Raw genomic sequence first — 17,858 nt, 5'->3', positions numbered from 1 at the left:
GAGGCGTTTGGGCTATACCAAAAAGCATGAGGCGTTTCGATGCTTAACGATTTACGGACAACGGGTTTAGGGAGAGAATACGTGCTCGCAATCATACGCTGGGAACTTGGGTATCTAAACTACACCACATTCTATTCAATTCTTTCCATCTTCTTCTTCTTGGCCATCCTTAGACCGCTGTTCGATTGGCCCCTTTCAGCCCTCAGCAAGTGGGTTCGGCGGCAGGACATCTGGATCAAATCCATTTGTCTCCTCCCGCTCGATCCCATTTACACCCCCTTCCTCTCCCACCCCATTGACCTTCTCAGTCTTCTTCTCGCCGTTGACAATTACTTCACCCTCTCTCGGTCTCCAAAGCCTAATTGTGCGATCCAATCCCGCACTCACAATCAGCTTCTCAGTCGGATGCGTATGCACACTCAACACCGCATCGCCATGACCTTCCAACCTCTGCAACACATTCTTACTACTAACATCCCACAACACCACCTGCCCCTCTTCATCCCCCGACGCAACGAATGCGTACTCCACACCCTCTTCCTTCCCTGTGTACGTGCCAAACGCACCAGAAAGCGAGTACTGTTTATTGACATGTCCCTGATACGTTTTCACGCATTTCCCCTTCCCTTCAATATAGTTCCACAGGCGGATGCAGGAATCCAGGGTCCACGCGAGGATGTATTTGCCGTTTGGCGAGAAGATGACAGACGAGACGGGGGCGTTGTCTTCGTGGACGAGGGTGCGTAGGCACTGGCCTGTTGCCGTGTCCCAGACACGAATCAGGCCGTCGTGCGAGCACGAGACTATGAGCGTGCCGTCGCGGACAAAGTCTACGCCGCCAACGGGGTCGGAGTGTGCGGGTAAGGAACGCATGACGCGGGCGGCGCGGACGTCCCAGAGATAGACTGCTTCGTCGTAGGAGCCGGAGACGAGCATGTTGCCTTTGGGGCTGAAGGCTATGCTGTAGACGTAGTTGTGGTGGCCGATGAAAGGCGTGGGGTGGGCAAGTCCCGTGGTCGTGTCCCAGAGTCTTATGCTCTTGTCGTCGGACCCCGAGGCGAGGATCTTGGAGTCGAGGGACCAGCATATCGTGCTTATGCCTGCGAGGTGACCTTCGAGCGTGTGTTCGAGGGCGCCGGTGTGGGCGTCCCAGATCTTGATTGTGCAGTCGGCGGATGCGCTGGCGATGTAGCGGCCGTCGGGCGAGAATTTGACGCAGGATATGGCTTTCTTGTGGCCGCGCAGGATGAGCGTGGGCGCATAGTTTAAAGTAGTGGGCTTTGAGGGTGATGTGCGGCGCTGGTGCGAGGATGAGGAGGTGCTGGAGCGGCGTGACCGTGATCGCGAGCGCGAGTACGAGGGCCGCCTGTCTCTGTATTCGCGTTGTTCGTCGTCGCTGTCGCCTCTGCTGTATCGGCGCGCGGGTCTTTCCGCTATCCTGTAGCTGGGGGAGGCATTGGGCGGTTCATGCGAGGCGGAGCGTTTGCGTGGTCGTTCATCATCGTAGCCGTCTTCGTCTTCGCGCCGTCTTTTGGGTGAGGTTGACCGTGTAGTGTCCATTTCCATTGCGGTAGTTGGCTTGATGTTGCGCAGTGAATTGCGGAACGCGACTGATCGGCAGTAGGAAAGTTAGCGTGCAGGCGGTCCCCAGCATCCCTGCAGCATCTCAGGTACATTTCCTGGGTTGCATCATACCCGCCAATTCAACTCGCGTCAACCTACACAATGGATTCACAACTCGGCCCGCCACCCTCGAGCATACGCATCCTATCGCTCAATTGCTGGGGTCTCAAGTTCATCTCCAAGCTGCGCAATGAGCGCCTTACCGAAATCGGAAACCAGATCGCCGCCGCCAGTCCGCAGCCAGACATTGTCGGACTCCAGGAGTGCTGGACGCAGCAGGACTACAATGCGATTCGGGAGAAGACACAACATATACTGCCTTATGGCAAGTTCTATCATAGCGGAATCTTTGGTGGTGGTTTAGTCATTCTGTCACGATGGCCTATACTCGAGAGCAACATGGTGCGGTATCCTCTGAACGGACGGCCTGCTGCTTTCTATCGTGGCGATTGGTTTGTGGGAAAGGGAGTCGCATGTGCGAGGATCCAGATGGGGCCGTCGAAGAGAGATATCGCAGAGGTGTTTTGCACACATGTTAGTCGCTCCTTCCACTACAAAGTATACAAATTGACTCCAATAGCTTCATGCTCCATACGAAAGCGAGCCACACGACTCCTACATATGTCACCGGACAGCCCAAGCGTGGGAAATCACAAAACTTATGCGCGCAGCGGCCGAGCGCGGACATCTTGTCATCGGCATGGGCGACTTCAACATGATCCCCTTATCTCTCGCACACCGTATCATAGAAACGCATTCGCCTGTTCGAGACGTATGGCGCATACTACACCCTGAATCCTCTATCGGTGCGGCAAGAGACAAGGTCGAGCAGGTTCGCGGCGTACCAATACCATCTGCGCAGTTCAACATGACTGTCAATGGAGCAACATGCGATAGTGAGCTGAACTCCTGGCGGTGGAACAAAGGACAACAGAGACGTCTCAACAAGGGCGAGAATGTGCAGATAGATCCTGCCGTCCCAGACCCGAAGGCGAAGCGACTTGACTACGTCTTCTTCAGCAGCGGTCGATACCATCACCCAGAGACAAAGGAGGAGACAGCTGAGTGGGAGCTCAAGGAAGCCAACGTAGGCATGGCGATGCGTCATCCTACACTACACTGCTCCTTGAGCGACCACTTCTCTGTCGAAGCGACATTGACGAGGACTTCTACTAACCCGTCAGCCATACGGCTATCTCCATGGGCACTGCCTGAGCAGTATTTACCCATCGAGGTCTATGATGAGATCATGGCAACTATACTCAAATACCAGGTCCGAGAAAGGATACAGCGTAAACTGCGCATAGGTCATTTCTTTTACCAGCTCTCTTTCTCCGTTGGCTGCCTAATAGGTGTCTGGTGGTCACCCAAGAACTACGTTGCCTTCATACTGATGTTGTTGAGTACATTGGGATTTAGTGTTGGTGTCATCGATGGATTGATGGGGTTATTGTTTGTTGGTAGCGAGATCAGGGCACTCAAGGAATTCGAGTGGGAAGTCCGGAATACCAGAGAGCGGGCGCTCGCAAAAGGAGAAGTCTCGAAGGTGGATTCCCAGAGTAGTGAGATTCCATTTGCATCTGAGCGGTAGCATTAGTTAGATGCAAGATAATAGAGAAGTTGCTTGGCTGATCCACGTATGTGTTAGTGAGGACCGACGCGTGCACGTGCGGTCGTACAAACGCGCGACATGGTCGTTGTCGGGTGCTTAGCCCCATCCGTGGACCATCACTCCAAACCTCACCACTCCCATCTTCAAACTTCACCCACCAAGAACCCATCTCCGCCACACATCCCTTAATCACAGCAACTACGCGACAACGCCAAGATCTTTTCCCGCATCAAACCTCGCATACGACTCGACCCTCCAACGCGCGGCTCCGAAGTCCGCAGCCCTCGCGATGAGCGAATCCCAGCCACAGCAGGCCAGCGGCGGCCAGCAGCAAGGTCAACAGCTGCTACGCCCCGATGACATCCTCAAGCTACAATGTCTTCCCGAAGACGAGAAGCAAAAATACCGCTCAATCATGCAAGGCTCTTGGAATATCTTCAACAACAACCCGCCGGGCAGCCAGGAGAACACCACGGCGCGTCAGAAGCTGACGGACTGGTCGCAAAAGTTCATCGCGCGCGAACGCCAGTATCGCGCAAAGATGAAGGCACAGCAGCAACAGGGAAATCAGAACCAAGGACAGGCTGGACAGTCGAGTGCAGCAGGCCAGCAGAACCCCAACGCGGTCAAGCAGGAAGGAGGTCAGGGTTCGAACGGAGGAGCTGGCGGTGCCGGCGCGCAACCCACTCAGCAAACCCAAGGACAACAGCCCAACCAAGGCCAGAACCCAGGACGCGGCCAGGTTGATCCTGCTATCGTCAAGCATGTTCACGAGTTCCCCATGCAGGGACCCACGAACGGTCCGGCGCCAGGCACACCCGAGTACGAGATCAAAATCAAGGAGTACCGGTCTGGTTATCTTAACATGCTTGCCAAACAAGCTTCCTTCAACGAGCAGAGGCGGAGGCTTGTTCACCAACTTACCGAAAGGCAGAACAATGGACAGGAACTACCCCAGGAACAGCTCATGATGAAGGCCAACATCGAGAAGGAGTCTGCTAAGATCAAGGCCCAGATTGACAAGTTCCGTGCCATGCAGAAGCAATGGAAGGAGGAGCGCGAGGGAAATGCGCAACCCCAGGCTCAGGCGCAACCTCAAGGCCAGAACACAGCGCAATCCCCCCCACAACAGCAACAGCAGCAGCAACCGCCGCAACAACAGCCCCAAGCGCCTCAGCGCCAGCCTTCACAACCTAACATGCCAGCGCAGCCCCAAGTGAAAGAGGAGCCGCAGATCAAGATTGAGGGCGGACAGACACTACAACCACAACCCCAACAACAATCGCAAACTCAACCCCAACCACAACCTCAGTTCAACATGCAACAAAACCAGGGAAACCACCAGCAAGGCCCGCCGCAACAGCAGCATAATCAACAACACAACCAGCAGATGCCGCCTTCACTTCCGCAGCAGCAACAGCAACAAATGCAGCAAGGACAGCAGCAAGCTCGACCTCCGCCAGGGCCTCACTCGCAGACGATGCCTCCAGGCCAGATGCCGCAATTTGCGCAAGGACAGCAGCAACAGAACTTCCACCAGCAACAACAGCAGCGACCCCAGATCAACCCCATGCAAGCGAACGCGCACCAGCAGAGCAACTCACCACATCCTCAATCCGCCGCCTCGAACGCGCCCGGCCCACCAATCCCTCTCTCCCACAGCGCCGCCGTCAGCGCCGCGAACCGCTCCTACACCGACCCGCAACGCACTAACACACCCATGCAGCAAGGCGGACAGGGCGGTAACTTTGGCAGTCGCGAGCGCGAGCAGCTTAATAACCCCAAGATGCCCATCCCACGCCACCTTAACGTGACCTCACCCCAAGCCGTCCACATGGGCCAATCCCGACCTACTATGAGTGGTCCTACCAACGGCGCCCCAGGACCCATGGGCCAACCTGTTATCCCACGTCCACCCCCCTTCCAACTCGAAGGCGAAGGCGATCGTGTGCTCAGCAAGCGTAAGCTAGACGAACTCGTGAGACAGGTAACCGGTGGATCAGAAGAAGCCCTAACACCAGAAGTCGAAGAAGTAAGCTCCCCCTCCCCATCCACCAAAACCCAACTCTATCTAATCACTACTCCGCAGGCCGTCCTCCAACTCGCCGACGACTTCGTCGACAACGTCATCAGCAACGCGTGCAAGCTTAGCAAGCTGCGCGACTCGCCCCAGCTCGACATCCGCGATATCCAAGTTATACTTGAGCGCAACTACAATATCCGTATTCCAGGATATGCGTCTGATGAGGTGAGGACGGTGAGGAAGATTGTGCCGGCGCAGGGCTGGGCGAACAAGATGAGTGCGGTTAATGCGGCGAAGGTTATGGGTGGGAAGGCGGACTTTTAGGGGGGGTCTGAGGGGGAGGGGGAGGGAGAGGGGGAGGAGGGGGTGGGGGTGAAGGAGGAGGAGGAATATCATCATTATCGGTTCATTACTGTAGATGTGGAGGACGAAGGGGAAGGAGAAGGAGAACAAACTCCCAACACAAATTCACCAAGCCAAGTATCCTCACAACAATACCATTAGCTTGAAGTACACCGCCGTCTCTCACCTTGGCATAATGGAAAACACACCTGTCCAATCTAGTCTCCTGGCTGAGAAGACATCGATAAAAGCGAAGAGTGTAGCGAGTGAATAAACAGTAGTCTATGGTATCATTCCCTCCGTCTCCAGCGATCGATCAATCAATCAAATGATCTGAGCCGGAGCCCCCCTGCCCATCCATCCATCCCTCATCATCTCCTTGCAACGTAATTATTCATCGCTGGAATCGCTAGTTCATATACACGATCCCCGGCTTGACTTGTACTTATAAGGGAAGCTCAGTCTTCCTCCTCGTAAATCTTGACCTTCTCGGCGTACTCCCTGATATTGGAATGAATGGTATCGTTGATCAACTCGCCGCGTCCACCCGCCACCTGCAGTATCAGATCGTTGAGGGACATTCGCCCGAGGATGTCTACGTGATCCGCTGTTTGATGAAAGGCGTCAGTACTTGCTCAAACCCCGTCAATAGAAAGCAGAAAGCAAAGAAGGTAAAGGAAAAGGATGGAGAAGGATATAGAAGAAGAAGAGACATACCAGTATTAGGACCCCCCCTCGGACTAAACCGATCAGGTTCATGTTTCATCTCAAACGTCGTCACTTTCACACCCGCAGGATTATACCTCTTCATCTTCCACCCCTTCGTACACATATACCCACTACTCAAAAGATTAACCGTCCCATCCCCCTCACCCATAACAACCCCATGATCCACATTGCCCTCCTGTTGGGTAAACATCGTATCCAGAGTAACATTCAACCCGCTCAACGGATCATCGTCGCTGCGGTAATAATACGCACGTTCCGTATCCTTACCCACACCGTAGAAACAGTAGATTTTCAGGTTCGGGGCGAGGGGAAGACGGGTCTCGAGGGGATTGACCCATTTAGCGGGCAGGAATTGGTTGTCCTCGACGTGTTTGGTCGTGTGGGCTACGCCGTGGGAGTAGGAGGTTTGAATCATTTTCTTGAACCAGGGTTCTGTGTTGCGGAACAAGAAGGGCAGACTATCATCCACCGTGATGTTCTTCTGCGTCATCGTGCTGTTTGCGTTTCGGAAACGGATGAAGGGGCCAAAGGTTACGTTTTGGCCTGGTAGGTCGTCGGGCGCACCGGTCTCGTCGCCCCAGACGGCGTTGCCGCCGAGGGGGAGCATGGAGGAGAGACCGGGCATTGCCCGGAAGATTTCGGCGCGTTCGTAGCGGGAGAGGAAGCGTTCGAGGCCGTAGACGGCGAAGGCGTTGAGTTGGGCTGTGTCTTTCATTTCGCCGGAGAGGACGGCGGGCATGTCTTTTAGGGCGCCGAGCATGCAGCCGGAGATATTGATCCAGCTGTCGATGTACTCGTCGACCCAGTTTGGTCCGCCGTTGCCGTAACCTTCTGCTTCAACCCAGTGCAGGAAGTAGTAGAGTACCTGTGAACCCATGGAATGCGAGAGAAGCACGACTTTCCTGTCCGACACGCGCACGGCGACTTCGATGTGCGACTTCAGACGGGTGAAGTACTGGTCGCGTATCTCGTAGTTCATGTACGACATGCGCCAGTCGTAGGCTGCAGTGAAGGCATTGCCTGGATCATACCCGATGGTAGCGAGGTTCTCCAGAATCTTATTCCATATCCAGTAGCCTGTTATGAAGAAGTCGGCTGCGTCGAAACCTTGCGCTGCCCGTAGCTTCACGCCGGGTGGATCGAGACCGCTGTCTTTATCGAGCATAATGTGTCGTTTCCATTGCGCCTTATCGAGGACGAGCGCGCGCATCATCGTCCATGACCCCCACAATCTCTTGCGAAAGTATTGTCTCGACCCTTCTTCCGTGCCCCAGGATTCCAGACCCGTGGAGATGACACCGGGGATCATGATAACAGGGTGTTTGGCTTTGATGCCTTGTTTCTGCGCGTGAAGACCGACGGCGAAGGAATCGTAGTTTACGGCGTCTTTTTCTGATTTCTACTGAGTTGGGGCAGTCAGCCTCGATTCCTCTCAACCCACAGAATCTCCCATCCAATCCTCCTCTGTAGGAAGCGAAAGTCGCGCGTACCTGCATCTGCTGCGCGCTCTTCACAAAGTTGTCTGGCAGCGCCTCCATGATGCTCTCCAGGTTGACGCCCTCCAGACTACTCAGATCAATCATGTCATTACTGCTCGCAAAGAAGCCCGCCAGCAACAACCCGAATATGCCTCCCAGACCAAACACCCAGAAATTCCTCCGTTTCTTATGCTGCCCCCTTTTCTTGAGCGTCTGCAGCTGCTCCGCGGTAATCAGGCGCAAGTTGGCAGGCCGTTTGAACTTCCCATCCGGTCCGGGAGAAGGTTCGCGGGACAGTTCGGGCGTCGAGATCTCGCTGTCGTCGCCGCCGCCGCCACCGCCGAAGCGGCGTCTCAAGAAAGACATGAACGAAGCGTTGGAAGTTGTACCCGCGGGGTTGTACGGGAAAGGCGTGGGCGACTGCCACGAGATTGTTTTTGGTTATCGTCCCTCGGCATGTGACGGAATGATCGGCACAAGGATGCACGAGAAAGCACGTTCCTGACACGGCGGGCCAAGCCGGCTGCTATGAGGGGCTGAGATACGCGCATCGCTCTCCTTCCCACGCGCCATGGCCGGCAATGAAGATGGCGACGTCACAGTTGATGCGACGACGGCGACGGCGGCACCCTCGACCAAACAGCTGAAAGAACCCGACGACCTTCAATATGTCCAATACGAACCCTCGAAAGAAGAGCAATACCTCCCCGCCATCCGCCAACTAATTTCCAAAGACCTCTCTGAGCCATACAGTATATATGTATACCGGTACTTCTTATACCAATGGGGTGATTTATGCTACATGGTACTTCCCTCTCCCCCTTCCCCAAACCACTCTACAGTATCTAACCCCCTCCCCCCACAGGCCCTCTCCCCCACAAACACCCTCATCGGCGTAATAACCTGCAAACTGGAGCCCCACCGCAGCGGCACCTACCGCGGCTACATCGCCATGCTCGCCACGCAAGAAGAATACCGCGGCCGCGGCATAGCCACGCAACTCGTTCGCCTCGCCATCGACGCCATGACTGCGCGCGACGCCGACGAAATCGTCCTCGAGACCGAGGTGTCGAACACCGCGAGTTTGAAACTGTATGAGCGGCTGGGGTTTATACGGAGTAAGAGGCTGCATCGGTATTACTTGAATGGGAATGCGGCGTTTAGGTTGATTTTGTACTTGAAGGAGGGGACTGCGTTGAAGAGGCCGGAGCATGGGATGCATGGGGAGGGGGCTGGGGGGATGGAGATGAGGAGGGACGAGGCGGAGTTGTATTCTTGAGAGAGGGCTGGAGGGGCTTGGAGAGACAATCACTGGGATGGGGAAAAGTGCGAAGTTGGCAGTCTTTAGACTGGCGACTGTGGAATAACAGGAAGACTCATAGCTGTTGGATGTGGAATACCACGGTAGCCCTCTCTAGGCTCCATGGAGGACGAGATATTTGTACCAACCACAGTATGTAATCCTCACAGACACTACTAAACAGAGTGTTGTAGGCATATGCATCGACGGATGCAACTAGTATGCTCGTCTACACGGTATCACTAAACACCTCCATCCAACCTATCTACTTCTTCTCCTCCAAACTCAGCCCCTCAATAGCCTTCTCCCCGCCCTCAGTCCCAACATCAACCTTGTCCTTATCCTCACCCTCAACATGCCCATCAGGCTTAGCCTCCACATTCCTCTGCTTCGGATGAAAAGTCCCCTTATTCTTAACCTTCTTCTCCTTCTTGACCACCGGCGGCGGCGGGTAAGCCTTCTGCTCGATATCCTTCCACTGCTGGTTGCCCTGGAACTCCTTCTGCACAGGCTCAAGAAGCGCGTTGAGCGCCTCCGTAACCGCGGGCTTGAGATCCTGGGGTGTGAGAATGTCGGCTGCGTAGTCTTCTTGCATCTTCTTGATATCGGTGTAGGTGAGGGGTTCGGCGTCGCGCCGCTTTACGACGAATTTGGGCTCGCCGTAGTTGAGGTGGCTGGCGGGCAGGAGCACGTATTCGACGAAGCTGAGGACGCCGTTTTCTTCGACGATCTTGGGCGCCGCGTGCGCTTTCTTGAGCTTGCGCTTAACGACGTCTGCGTCGTCTAGTACGTCGATCTTAGAGTCTGGGTCGGACGAGCTCATCTTTCCTCCTTGCAGACCGGGAACCATGGGGTTCATTAAGTGGGCGCGCTCTTTGTAGCCGATCTTGGGGAGTACGTCTTTTGCGAGAGCGAAGATCTTGCGTTGGTCTACGCCTCCGAATTGGACGTCTACGTCGAGGTACTGCTCGTCGAGGGCTTGCATCAGTGGGTAGATGAGGCCGCTCAAAGGCGCGTTCTCGGTTTGCTTGACGACTTCTGCGCCGGCCTTCTTTGCTGCTGCTTCACTTGTTATACTTGCTAGCCTCAGCAAGTCCATGGTGTAGTCCGAGTTCAACTCATAGCTCGATCCCAGCACGAACTCTAGCTTGTCGATTGGCACTTTGACAGCCTTGAGTAGCGCGGTGATGGTGTAGCGGTAGTATTCCGCGCGGAACTTGACGAGCTCGATGGGCGCTTTTAGGTTGTCGAGGAAGCCGTGGATGTCTGCGAGCAGGATCTTGACGTGGCAGCCTGCAGCAAGGAATTGCGCGAGCTTAAGGATAGGTACGAACTACAGCATATATCGTTAGCAGTGCACGCGACCGTCTCTCGCGATGTCAACATACGTAACCGCAATGTGGCCGTCCTGTTGTCGCAGTACCCCAGTAAACCTTCAAGTGTCCCTGCTTCTTCAGCGCCTCATCCATGATTTCTGGGTTCAAGACCTCCGCCAGGTTGACCTTGATGAGCGCCATCTTCTCTTCCTCGGACATGTTCGCGCCGGGGTTGACGAACGAAGCCGCCTGGGCTTTTTGTAATCTTGACTTTGCATCCTTGAGTTGTGTCTGCGCTTCTTCGATTTTCTTCTCAATGTCCGCGATCTCCTGCTGGATTGCCGCGGGGTCTGCCATTGTGTCGGCCGTGGTGGGGTACGAGGGGCAGCTGGTGTGCCAATTGACTCGAGACCGAAAGGAGAGTAATGAAGTGGTGTGTAGAAAGGTGGAGTGAGCAAGAACAGCTATTAGGGGCTGTTTTTATCAAGCTCAGTCGAAGCGGGTGAGTTGTTGGTGTGTCTTGCGCCCTGCGCCCAACTGGATGAGTCGTTGCGGGGCCGGGAACAGTCACCAAAATAACATTTCCAGGGTCCAGTTGCTGTGCCACATGTGTGGCTGTCCACACCTTCTTTTGAGGAAGCGCGAGACTATTTACCATTTGTTTACAGACACCAATTTGTCCTTATTTACATTTTCTTCAATAGCACCATCAGCTGCTTCTCAGAGCTTGGTCTGTCGTCATGACCCGTTCTCATAGAGCTGAACGTCTGGCAAAGCTGACCGAGGCTTCAGGCGCGTAAACGCGATAAACACTCACACATAGCAAAAGTCAGCTCTAGTAAACAAGTGTTTTCTATTCGCTTGTATAAGGAGTGTATAGCTAAATAACAGACAAATCCAAGGTAAATCCACAAAGAAGTAAAACCAATAACTAATGCCCACCAATCGCTTAAAGAATCTGAATCGCGCCGTCGCTATGTATGCTGCATTCAAACATGTCGTCCCGTCATAGTACAACCTCCCGAGTCTCTCTCAACGTGTTGTGACTTCCCCAGTATGTTTACTGTCCACACTTAGCCATGCAGGCTCTAGCATCACGGGCAAGGTTGGCAGGAAGCGAGGCACCGAACTCGTCAATGTTCTTGCTGTTGATTTGACCCTTCAAAACACGTTAGCATAACCTCCACACCATTCTAACAAAGATAACCTACCGGGAAACCAAGCGTAGCATCCACAACCTCCGAGTTAAGCGCAAAGAAGTTCTGCGCAATCTGGCTCGTACCAGGGTCCTCGGAGTTGAGCGCCGCCACAAAAGTCGCTGGCTTGCAGTTGTTGTTGAACTGGTAGTGGATGGAGCCTTGAGGGAAGACTGTAGCTTCGAAGGCGTTGAGGTACCCTGCGACTTCTGGGTTCTGCTTGGGTCCGACGAGGGCGTTTTCTAGGACGAAACCGAATTCCATCTTCTCGCCTTCGACGAGGGTGAGCATCTCGGTGGCGCGTGGGTGGACGTGGGGGGTGTTGATGCCGCAGGGCTCGAGGAAACCGACGGTGGTGGAGATGCCGAGACCGGTTAGGATGGGGAAGTTTCCGATGTTCTGGGGAGGGGATTAGTATAAGGTTTGTCGCTTGAGGGAATGAAAGACTTACGGCTGCAACGGCAACGCCACCCTCTGCGCCAGGAGCAGGCTTCGCATTCCTGTCGAAAGTGAAGACGGTCGCCTTGCGGAGGTCGTCTCCCTTCAGGAGCTCAGGACCTTCAGGGCCTTCTCCCACAGTCAAAAGCCTTTGGAAACGCTTGATGGCTGTAGGAGCAGTGAGGAGGTCGTCGAAGATGTCAGGCGTCGAAACAGGTGCTGCCGGGGCGGCAGGAGTGGAAGTAGCATTGTCCTGTCTCGCATGGATATGCTGAGGGAGTGCCTGAACAGCACCAAGAGCAAGCGAAGCAACGACGATGTTGGTGATGGTGAACATGATTACTGATTAAGAAGCGAAGGCTTGGATAGACAGTAAAGAAACAAGGAGATGTTGGAAAGTAAAAGAGGAAAAGATGGAGATGGTAGTATGAGTTTCTTGGTTGTGTTGTAAGGAGATGATTCTCCAAGTGGGTGTTCTACGCTGCTTTACTTATACCTCCATTGTTCTCATCCGTCTTACCAGCACCTATCAGCTGTCCTGGACGGAAGTCACGATTCCGGAGGGCTGTACAGTACGGTGTTGACGCTTGCCGACTAATTGTGTACTTTCTTCAGCGAGGGATGCGATATGCTTAGACATCCTGGGGTCAAGAATAATCATTGGCTAGGATTCTCAAGTCGGTGCGACTATGTCTGGCGGTCCGTCAGCCTTACAGCGGGAGCGCTGATGGGGCGTGGATCTTGTGGGGGCGGTGTATTTCGGCGTCACGGCGTCGCTTGCACGAAATAGATGGGACAAAGGATGGAAATTACTTCTTGACGCTTGCGCTGATGAAGATGAAACGGCTAGAAAACTTGACCGTGCGGAGGGTTGATGATGCGTGTGCAATCTACCGGTGAACGTCTATAGTTAGGCTAGCCTTGGGGTAGTCTCGCGCGAGATGAGCTGCGTTTTGTGTGACTGAGGTCATTCGACTCGGCGCAGAGAACGGAAGGGCGAGCATCCGCGTCCTTTGAGAATGCGTGTTGCCTAACAGCTGGTGGTGAGTGGAGTTGGTCGCGTGCAAGTGGCCGTCAGCTTCCGCCGTTGACGCCTGGGCAGGTGGGCCTTCTGTTTACCTAAGGATGGCTAAGTTTAGCCCGCACTGACTCGCGAGACCAACGCGTCTCTAAGAACAAACTGCAACAAAGCCAGAGCCTAGACGCAGGTGAATTTCAAATGTGCATCTAGATCACGTCTCACGGTCTGGCGGGTGCTGAGCAATGTGCAGGTAAAAACAGATGCATTCAGAAAATAGTACGCTACGCTAAATCCAACAATCGACAGCAAGCGTGTCGCTCGTGAACGCAATGAGCTAAGAAAACAGCCGTAAGGTCATGGTAGTGGCCTCTAAGATTCGTCAATCATAATTCTGACACCTGGTCAGACTCAAACTCCATGTCCATCATGTTGTGGCCTCCCCAGAACGGCAGTTCGTCTAGAGTAAAGGCGTCATCACTAGGGATGGATGGCGGTCCCTTGGAGTGTAGCACCCTTCCTTCGTCGGGCTCCTCGACCTCCGCAATATTATTCGTGTTCGAAAAGCCACGGTCTTCGAAGATGAGCGAGCCTCGTCTAGGCCCTCGCACGCGGCGTCGCAGTCGGCGGGCGTTCTGGTCCCTGTCATCGAGAGGGTCATCGTCGGAGTAACTGCTGTCTCCTTCCACGCTCTGACTGTGGCTGCGCTTGAAGATGCCTGCGCTCCATCGTTTCTTCTTCTTCAGGTAAATGCGCTCTCTTTCCTCGTCTTCTGAAGTGTCTTCTTCGAGTTGCAACTCGTTCATTCTGGCGAGGATTGCTGCCTTTGTTCCGCTCCTTTCGCTCTTTGCATCTTCGCAATGGTCTGGTCGTACTACCTCTACGTCACAGTCGTAGCCTGGATCGCTGTCCAGTTCTTCGAGTACGAATTGGGCTTTCTCTACCCGACGCATCGGTATCTCCTCTTCTTGTTCACTTTCTTGATCCGATTCGCAATCCTCTTCAGAGTCGGTCTCATATTCGGATCCCTCCAACGTTGTTGCCGGATAAGCTCTGTCGGACTCTGACGACATACGCGAGGATGCCGGGCACGATTGCGGGCGTGTGAAGCTGAAGTGATGGTCGTGTCCGATCGGTTCAATGTACTCCAGTGGAGGCGTCTGGATGAAGTTGCTTACGCGCCGATGTATTGGAGAGGTTTGGAATTTTGGTGGCGGGAAGCGACTAATGGTATGAGGAGTAGGCGTCATGGGTGGTGATTGCGGATGGCCGTTGAGCGCAGCGGCTGGCATTTCGTGGTGTGTTGCCATGGCCAGGAGGGTGTCGTGGTGATTTGACGGGGAAAGTTGCGTCAGGCTTGCTTGCAGCCAATTGCGATCGCGTACGTATCGATGATGTTTTCAGGTATTTGTGCTGACTTCTTAAGGGATCAAAGTCCGACAGGCGTGTCTGATCTTTGAAATACGGAAGAGGAGTTGCGTCGACTGTATCATTCTGGAGGTGGCCCGGGAGTGTTTTACTGGGATATCTGAGCGGCGAGCTCGAGCGGAGAGGTGGAGAGTTTTGACAAGTCGAACCCTGCAACGCCTTGGCTTATCGTGCAGGTAGAATTGGAGTACTATAGGCAGCAATGCAGGTAGCGTAGCTCGCAGATCGGTAACAGCCACAAAGTGCAGGTCAGCTCGGATGCGATGCGTCTGTGGTGATCGAATGGGAACGTTAAAGGGGAAGAAGAGTACTGGAGGAGGTATGAATTCCCTGCAGAGACAGAAATGTGTGCGGGCTGTCGCCAATTATCACCTGCGTTTCAGCGATGAGCTGGCCGGCCACGGAGCGGGTCTGCAGCATTGCTGCCCTTTGCATGCGCAGCATCGGTTTCCTCCATGACTCCGATGCTGCGTGTTTGCGAACGATTAGTCGCAACAGAGACTCGGGCAATCTACCTTGCGTCAGACAGGATGGATGCCCAATGAGGTCAGCGAGCAAAATTGTCCTGCACAGGGCGGGTAGGTAGGGTTGGCACTACGATGCCAGCTGGCACACGGAGTCGCATTGGTGAGTTCTGCGGGGCATCGTTGCAGGACGCCAGACCAGGGGAGCCGAGCCACGCAGCGGCGGCGAAATTGAGATGAGGCAGCGTCAGGAAGTGAGGCTCTGCCTTACGGCAACTAGTGTGGGAACTCGAGGTTCGCTTGATATTGAAACAGGCCCCGAGCGCTTCAGACAGAGTTGAGGCGATGTCTGGCAGATCTCACGTGACCTTGGTGGGGAAAGCGCGCTAGAGACCAGGACGGTTAGGCGGTTAATCCGAATGTTGCGTGGCATGTCGAACATTAGCAAGAGCAGCTCACGCAGGCAGCAATACCAAAGATAATAGTCAACACCGTGTTTCTTTCTCCTTACCTTATACCCGTGTCTCTTCGCGCCTGCTGTCTCTTGCATTGAGGCCACTCTAGACGACAGTGAAGCTGCGGCTTCGTCCCCAATTCCGCCATGGCCTCCTCTCCCTCGATGTTGACCAAGGCAAGCAGCTCTCATCTGTGCGACCGTGTAGCTAGCTAATTCCGGGCAGTTTGAGTCCAAGTCTTCGCGTGCCAAAGGCATTGCCTTTCACCCCAAGAGGTAGCTCATTCCTACACCGCGCGGCTCCCTTCCCCTCTGACCGCTTCCAGGCCATGGATCCTTGTGTCGCTACACTCGTCGACTATCCAACTATGGGACTACCGCATGGGTACTCTTATAGATCGCTTCGAAGAACACGACGGGCCGGTCCGCGGCGTTGACTTCCACAAGACCCAGCCATTGTGAGCATTCCGGAGACAACTTGGGAGGGTCAGCAACATACTGAGACTGCACAGATTCGTGTCTGGTGGCGACGACTACAAGATCAAGGTCTGGTCATACCAGACTCGGCGATGTCTCTTCACATTGAACGGCCATTTGGACTACGTCCGGACCGTCTTCTTCCACCACGAGCTGCCATGGATATTGAGTAGTTCCGACGACCGTAAGCGCATGCTATGAGTTGGATGTGCAATCGCTAACACAAACCAGAGACCATTCGTATATGGAATTGGCAGAACCGTAAGTGACATCCTCCATTGCTGTTTGGTACACAACTAACGTCCATAGGATCACTGAGTAAGTCCGTCGCAATCTCTCGCAAAGACACACCTAACCCTCCGAAGTATGTACTATGACCGGTCATAACCACTACACCATGTGCGCGCAATTCCACCCGAAGGAAGACCTCATCGTTTCCGCCTCGCTCGATCAGTCGGTTCGTGTTTGGGATATCTCTGGGCTCAGGAAGAAGCACTCGGCACCACAAGCTATGTCATTCGAGGACCAGATGGCACGCGCGAACCAGAACCAGGCGGATATGTTCGGCAATACGGACGCGGTTGTCAAGTTCGTTCTTGAAGGTCACGACCGAGGTGTCAACTGGGTCGCATTCCACCCAACGCTCCCGCTGATCGTCTCCGCTGGTGATGATCGCCTCGTCAAGCTGTGGAGGATGTCAGAAACAAAGGCATGGGAGGTTGACACCTGCCGAGGACACTTCCAGAACGCGTCTGCGTGTCTGTTCCACCCACACCAGGACTTGATTCTGTCCGTTGGAGAAGACAAGACGATTCGCGTATGGGATCTCAACAGGCGTACATCTGTTCAGTCCTTCAAGCGCGAAAACGACCGCTTCTGGGTCATTGCAGCCCATCCTGAGATCAACCTGTTCGCTGCCGGTCACGACAACGGTGTGATGGTGTTCAAGCTGGAACGTGAGCGACCTGCGTCCGCGGTTTACCAGAACAACCTCTTCTACATCACCAAGGAGAAGCACGTCCGGTCTTACGACTTCCAGAAGAACATCGAGTCCCCATCGATGCTGTCTCTCAAGAAGCTGGGAAGCGCCTGGGTACCCCCACGAACACTGTCCTACAACCCTGCCGAACGCTCAATCTTGGTCACATCTCCGGCCGACAGCGGAACATATGAGCTGATCAGCCTTCCGCGCGACGCTTCAGGAGCGGTAGAACCGACCGACACCAAGCGCGGATCTGGTAGCTCGGCTGTATTCGTGGCTAGGAATCGATTTGCGGTCTTCAACCAGTCTAACCAACAGATCGACATCAAGGATCTCAGCAACTCCACTACCAAGACCATCAAGCCCCCGCACGGAACCACCGACATCTACTTTGGCGGCACCGGTAACCTGCTCTTGATCACCCCTACTTCCGTTGTTCTCTACGACATTCAGGCCAAGAAGAACCTCGCTGAGCTCTCTGTCAACGGCGTCAAGTACGTTGTCTGGTCATCAGATGGACTGCACGTCGCATTACTGAGCAAACACAATGTCACTATTGCGAACAAGAACCTGGAGCAAGTCAGCACTCTGCACGAGACTATCCGGATCAAGAGTGCAATCTTCGACGACACTGGTGTCCTTCTCTACTCCACGCTGAACCACATCAAGTATAGTTTGATGAACGGGGACAATGGTATTGTACGTACGCTGGAGCAAACAGTATACCTTGTGAGAGTCAAGGGTCGCAACGTATACTGCCTGGACCGTGCTGCGAAGCCCAAGATTCTTCAAATCGACCCCACCGAATATCGATTCAAGCTCGCCCTGGTCAAGCGCAACTACGACGAGATGCTCAACATCATAAAGACTTCAAGTTTGGTTGGACAGAGCATCATCTCCTACCTCCAGAAGAAGGGCTATCCCGAAATTGCCCTTCAATTCGTGCAAGATCCTCAGACACGTTTCGAGCTTGCTATT

The 17,858-nt window shown here is 54.2% G+C and overlaps 8 protein-coding genes across 8 annotated transcripts; 3 read left to right on the top strand and 5 right to left on the bottom strand.

The window, feature by feature from the left end:
- Positions 1-195: 195 nt before the first annotated feature.
- J4E86_010124 (uncharacterized protein) lies at positions 196-1,566 on the bottom strand (the record flags this gene model as incomplete). The annotated part of the gene is made up of 1 exon (XM_051450624.1): positions 196-1,566. The coding sequence occupies one exon, from the start codon at positions 1,564-1,566 to the stop codon at positions 196-198; it is 1,371 nt and encodes a 456-aa protein (XP_051298139.1).
- A 159-nt stretch (positions 1,567-1,725) lies between these two features.
- On the top strand, positions 1,726-3,214 carry J4E86_010123 (uncharacterized protein; the record flags this gene model as incomplete). The annotated part of the gene is made up of 2 exons (XM_051450623.1): positions 1,726-2,157; positions 2,204-3,214. The coding sequence occupies 2 exons, from the start codon at positions 1,726-1,728 to the stop codon at positions 3,212-3,214; spliced, it is 1,443 nt and encodes a 480-aa protein (XP_051298138.1).
- Positions 3,215-3,524: 310 nt separating this feature from the next.
- Positions 3,525-5,582, top strand: J4E86_010122 (uncharacterized protein; the record flags this gene model as incomplete). The annotated part of the gene is made up of 2 exons (XM_051450622.1): positions 3,525-5,267; positions 5,325-5,582. The coding sequence occupies 2 exons, from the start codon at positions 3,525-3,527 to the stop codon at positions 5,580-5,582; spliced, it is 2,001 nt and encodes a 666-aa protein (XP_051298137.1).
- Positions 5,583-6,058: 476 nt separating this feature from the next.
- On the bottom strand, positions 6,059-8,173 carry J4E86_010121 (uncharacterized protein; the record flags this gene model as incomplete). Its single annotated transcript, XM_051450621.1, has 3 exons — positions 6,059-6,207; positions 6,318-7,728; positions 7,820-8,173. The coding sequence occupies 3 exons, from the start codon at positions 8,171-8,173 to the stop codon at positions 6,059-6,061; spliced, it is 1,914 nt and encodes a 637-aa protein (XP_051298136.1).
- Positions 8,174-8,378: 205 nt separating this feature from the next.
- On the top strand, positions 8,379-9,086 carry NAA30 (N-alpha-acetyltransferase 30; the record flags this gene model as incomplete). Its single annotated transcript, XM_051450620.1, has 2 exons — positions 8,379-8,612; positions 8,673-9,086. The coding sequence occupies 2 exons, from the start codon at positions 8,379-8,381 to the stop codon at positions 9,084-9,086; spliced, it is 648 nt and encodes a 215-aa protein (XP_051298135.1).
- A 286-nt stretch (positions 9,087-9,372) lies between these two features.
- On the bottom strand, positions 9,373-10,780 carry J4E86_010119 (uncharacterized protein; the record flags this gene model as incomplete). The annotated part of the gene is made up of 2 exons (XM_051450619.1): positions 9,373-10,440; positions 10,496-10,780. 2 exons carry the CDS (start codon positions 10,778-10,780, stop codon positions 9,373-9,375), a joined length of 1,353 nt encoding a protein of 450 aa, XP_051298134.1.
- A 703-nt stretch (positions 10,781-11,483) lies between these two features.
- J4E86_010118 (uncharacterized protein) lies at positions 11,484-12,394 on the bottom strand (the record flags this gene model as incomplete). The annotated part of the gene is made up of 3 exons (XM_051450618.1): positions 11,484-11,582; positions 11,635-12,018; positions 12,071-12,394. 3 exons carry the CDS (start codon positions 12,392-12,394, stop codon positions 11,484-11,486), a joined length of 807 nt encoding a protein of 268 aa, XP_051298133.1.
- Positions 12,395-13,461: 1,067 nt separating this feature from the next.
- J4E86_010117 (uncharacterized protein) lies at positions 13,462-14,367 on the bottom strand (the record flags this gene model as incomplete). Its single annotated transcript, XM_051450617.1, has 1 exon — positions 13,462-14,367. The coding sequence occupies one exon, from the start codon at positions 14,365-14,367 to the stop codon at positions 13,462-13,464; it is 906 nt and encodes a 301-aa protein (XP_051298132.1).
- Between the last annotated feature and the right edge of the window lie 3,491 nt (positions 14,368-17,858).

Source organism: Alternaria arbusti (genome assembly GCF_024043155.1).
Source record: "Alternaria arbusti strain BMP 1465 chromosome Unknown scaffold_20, whole genome shotgun sequence".
NCBI lineage: Eukaryota > Fungi > Ascomycota > Dothideomycetes > Pleosporales > Pleosporaceae > Alternaria > Alternaria arbusti.
The sequence above is the reverse complement of the archived record's forward strand: the minus strand, read 5'-3'. Positions and strand labels throughout refer to the sequence as shown.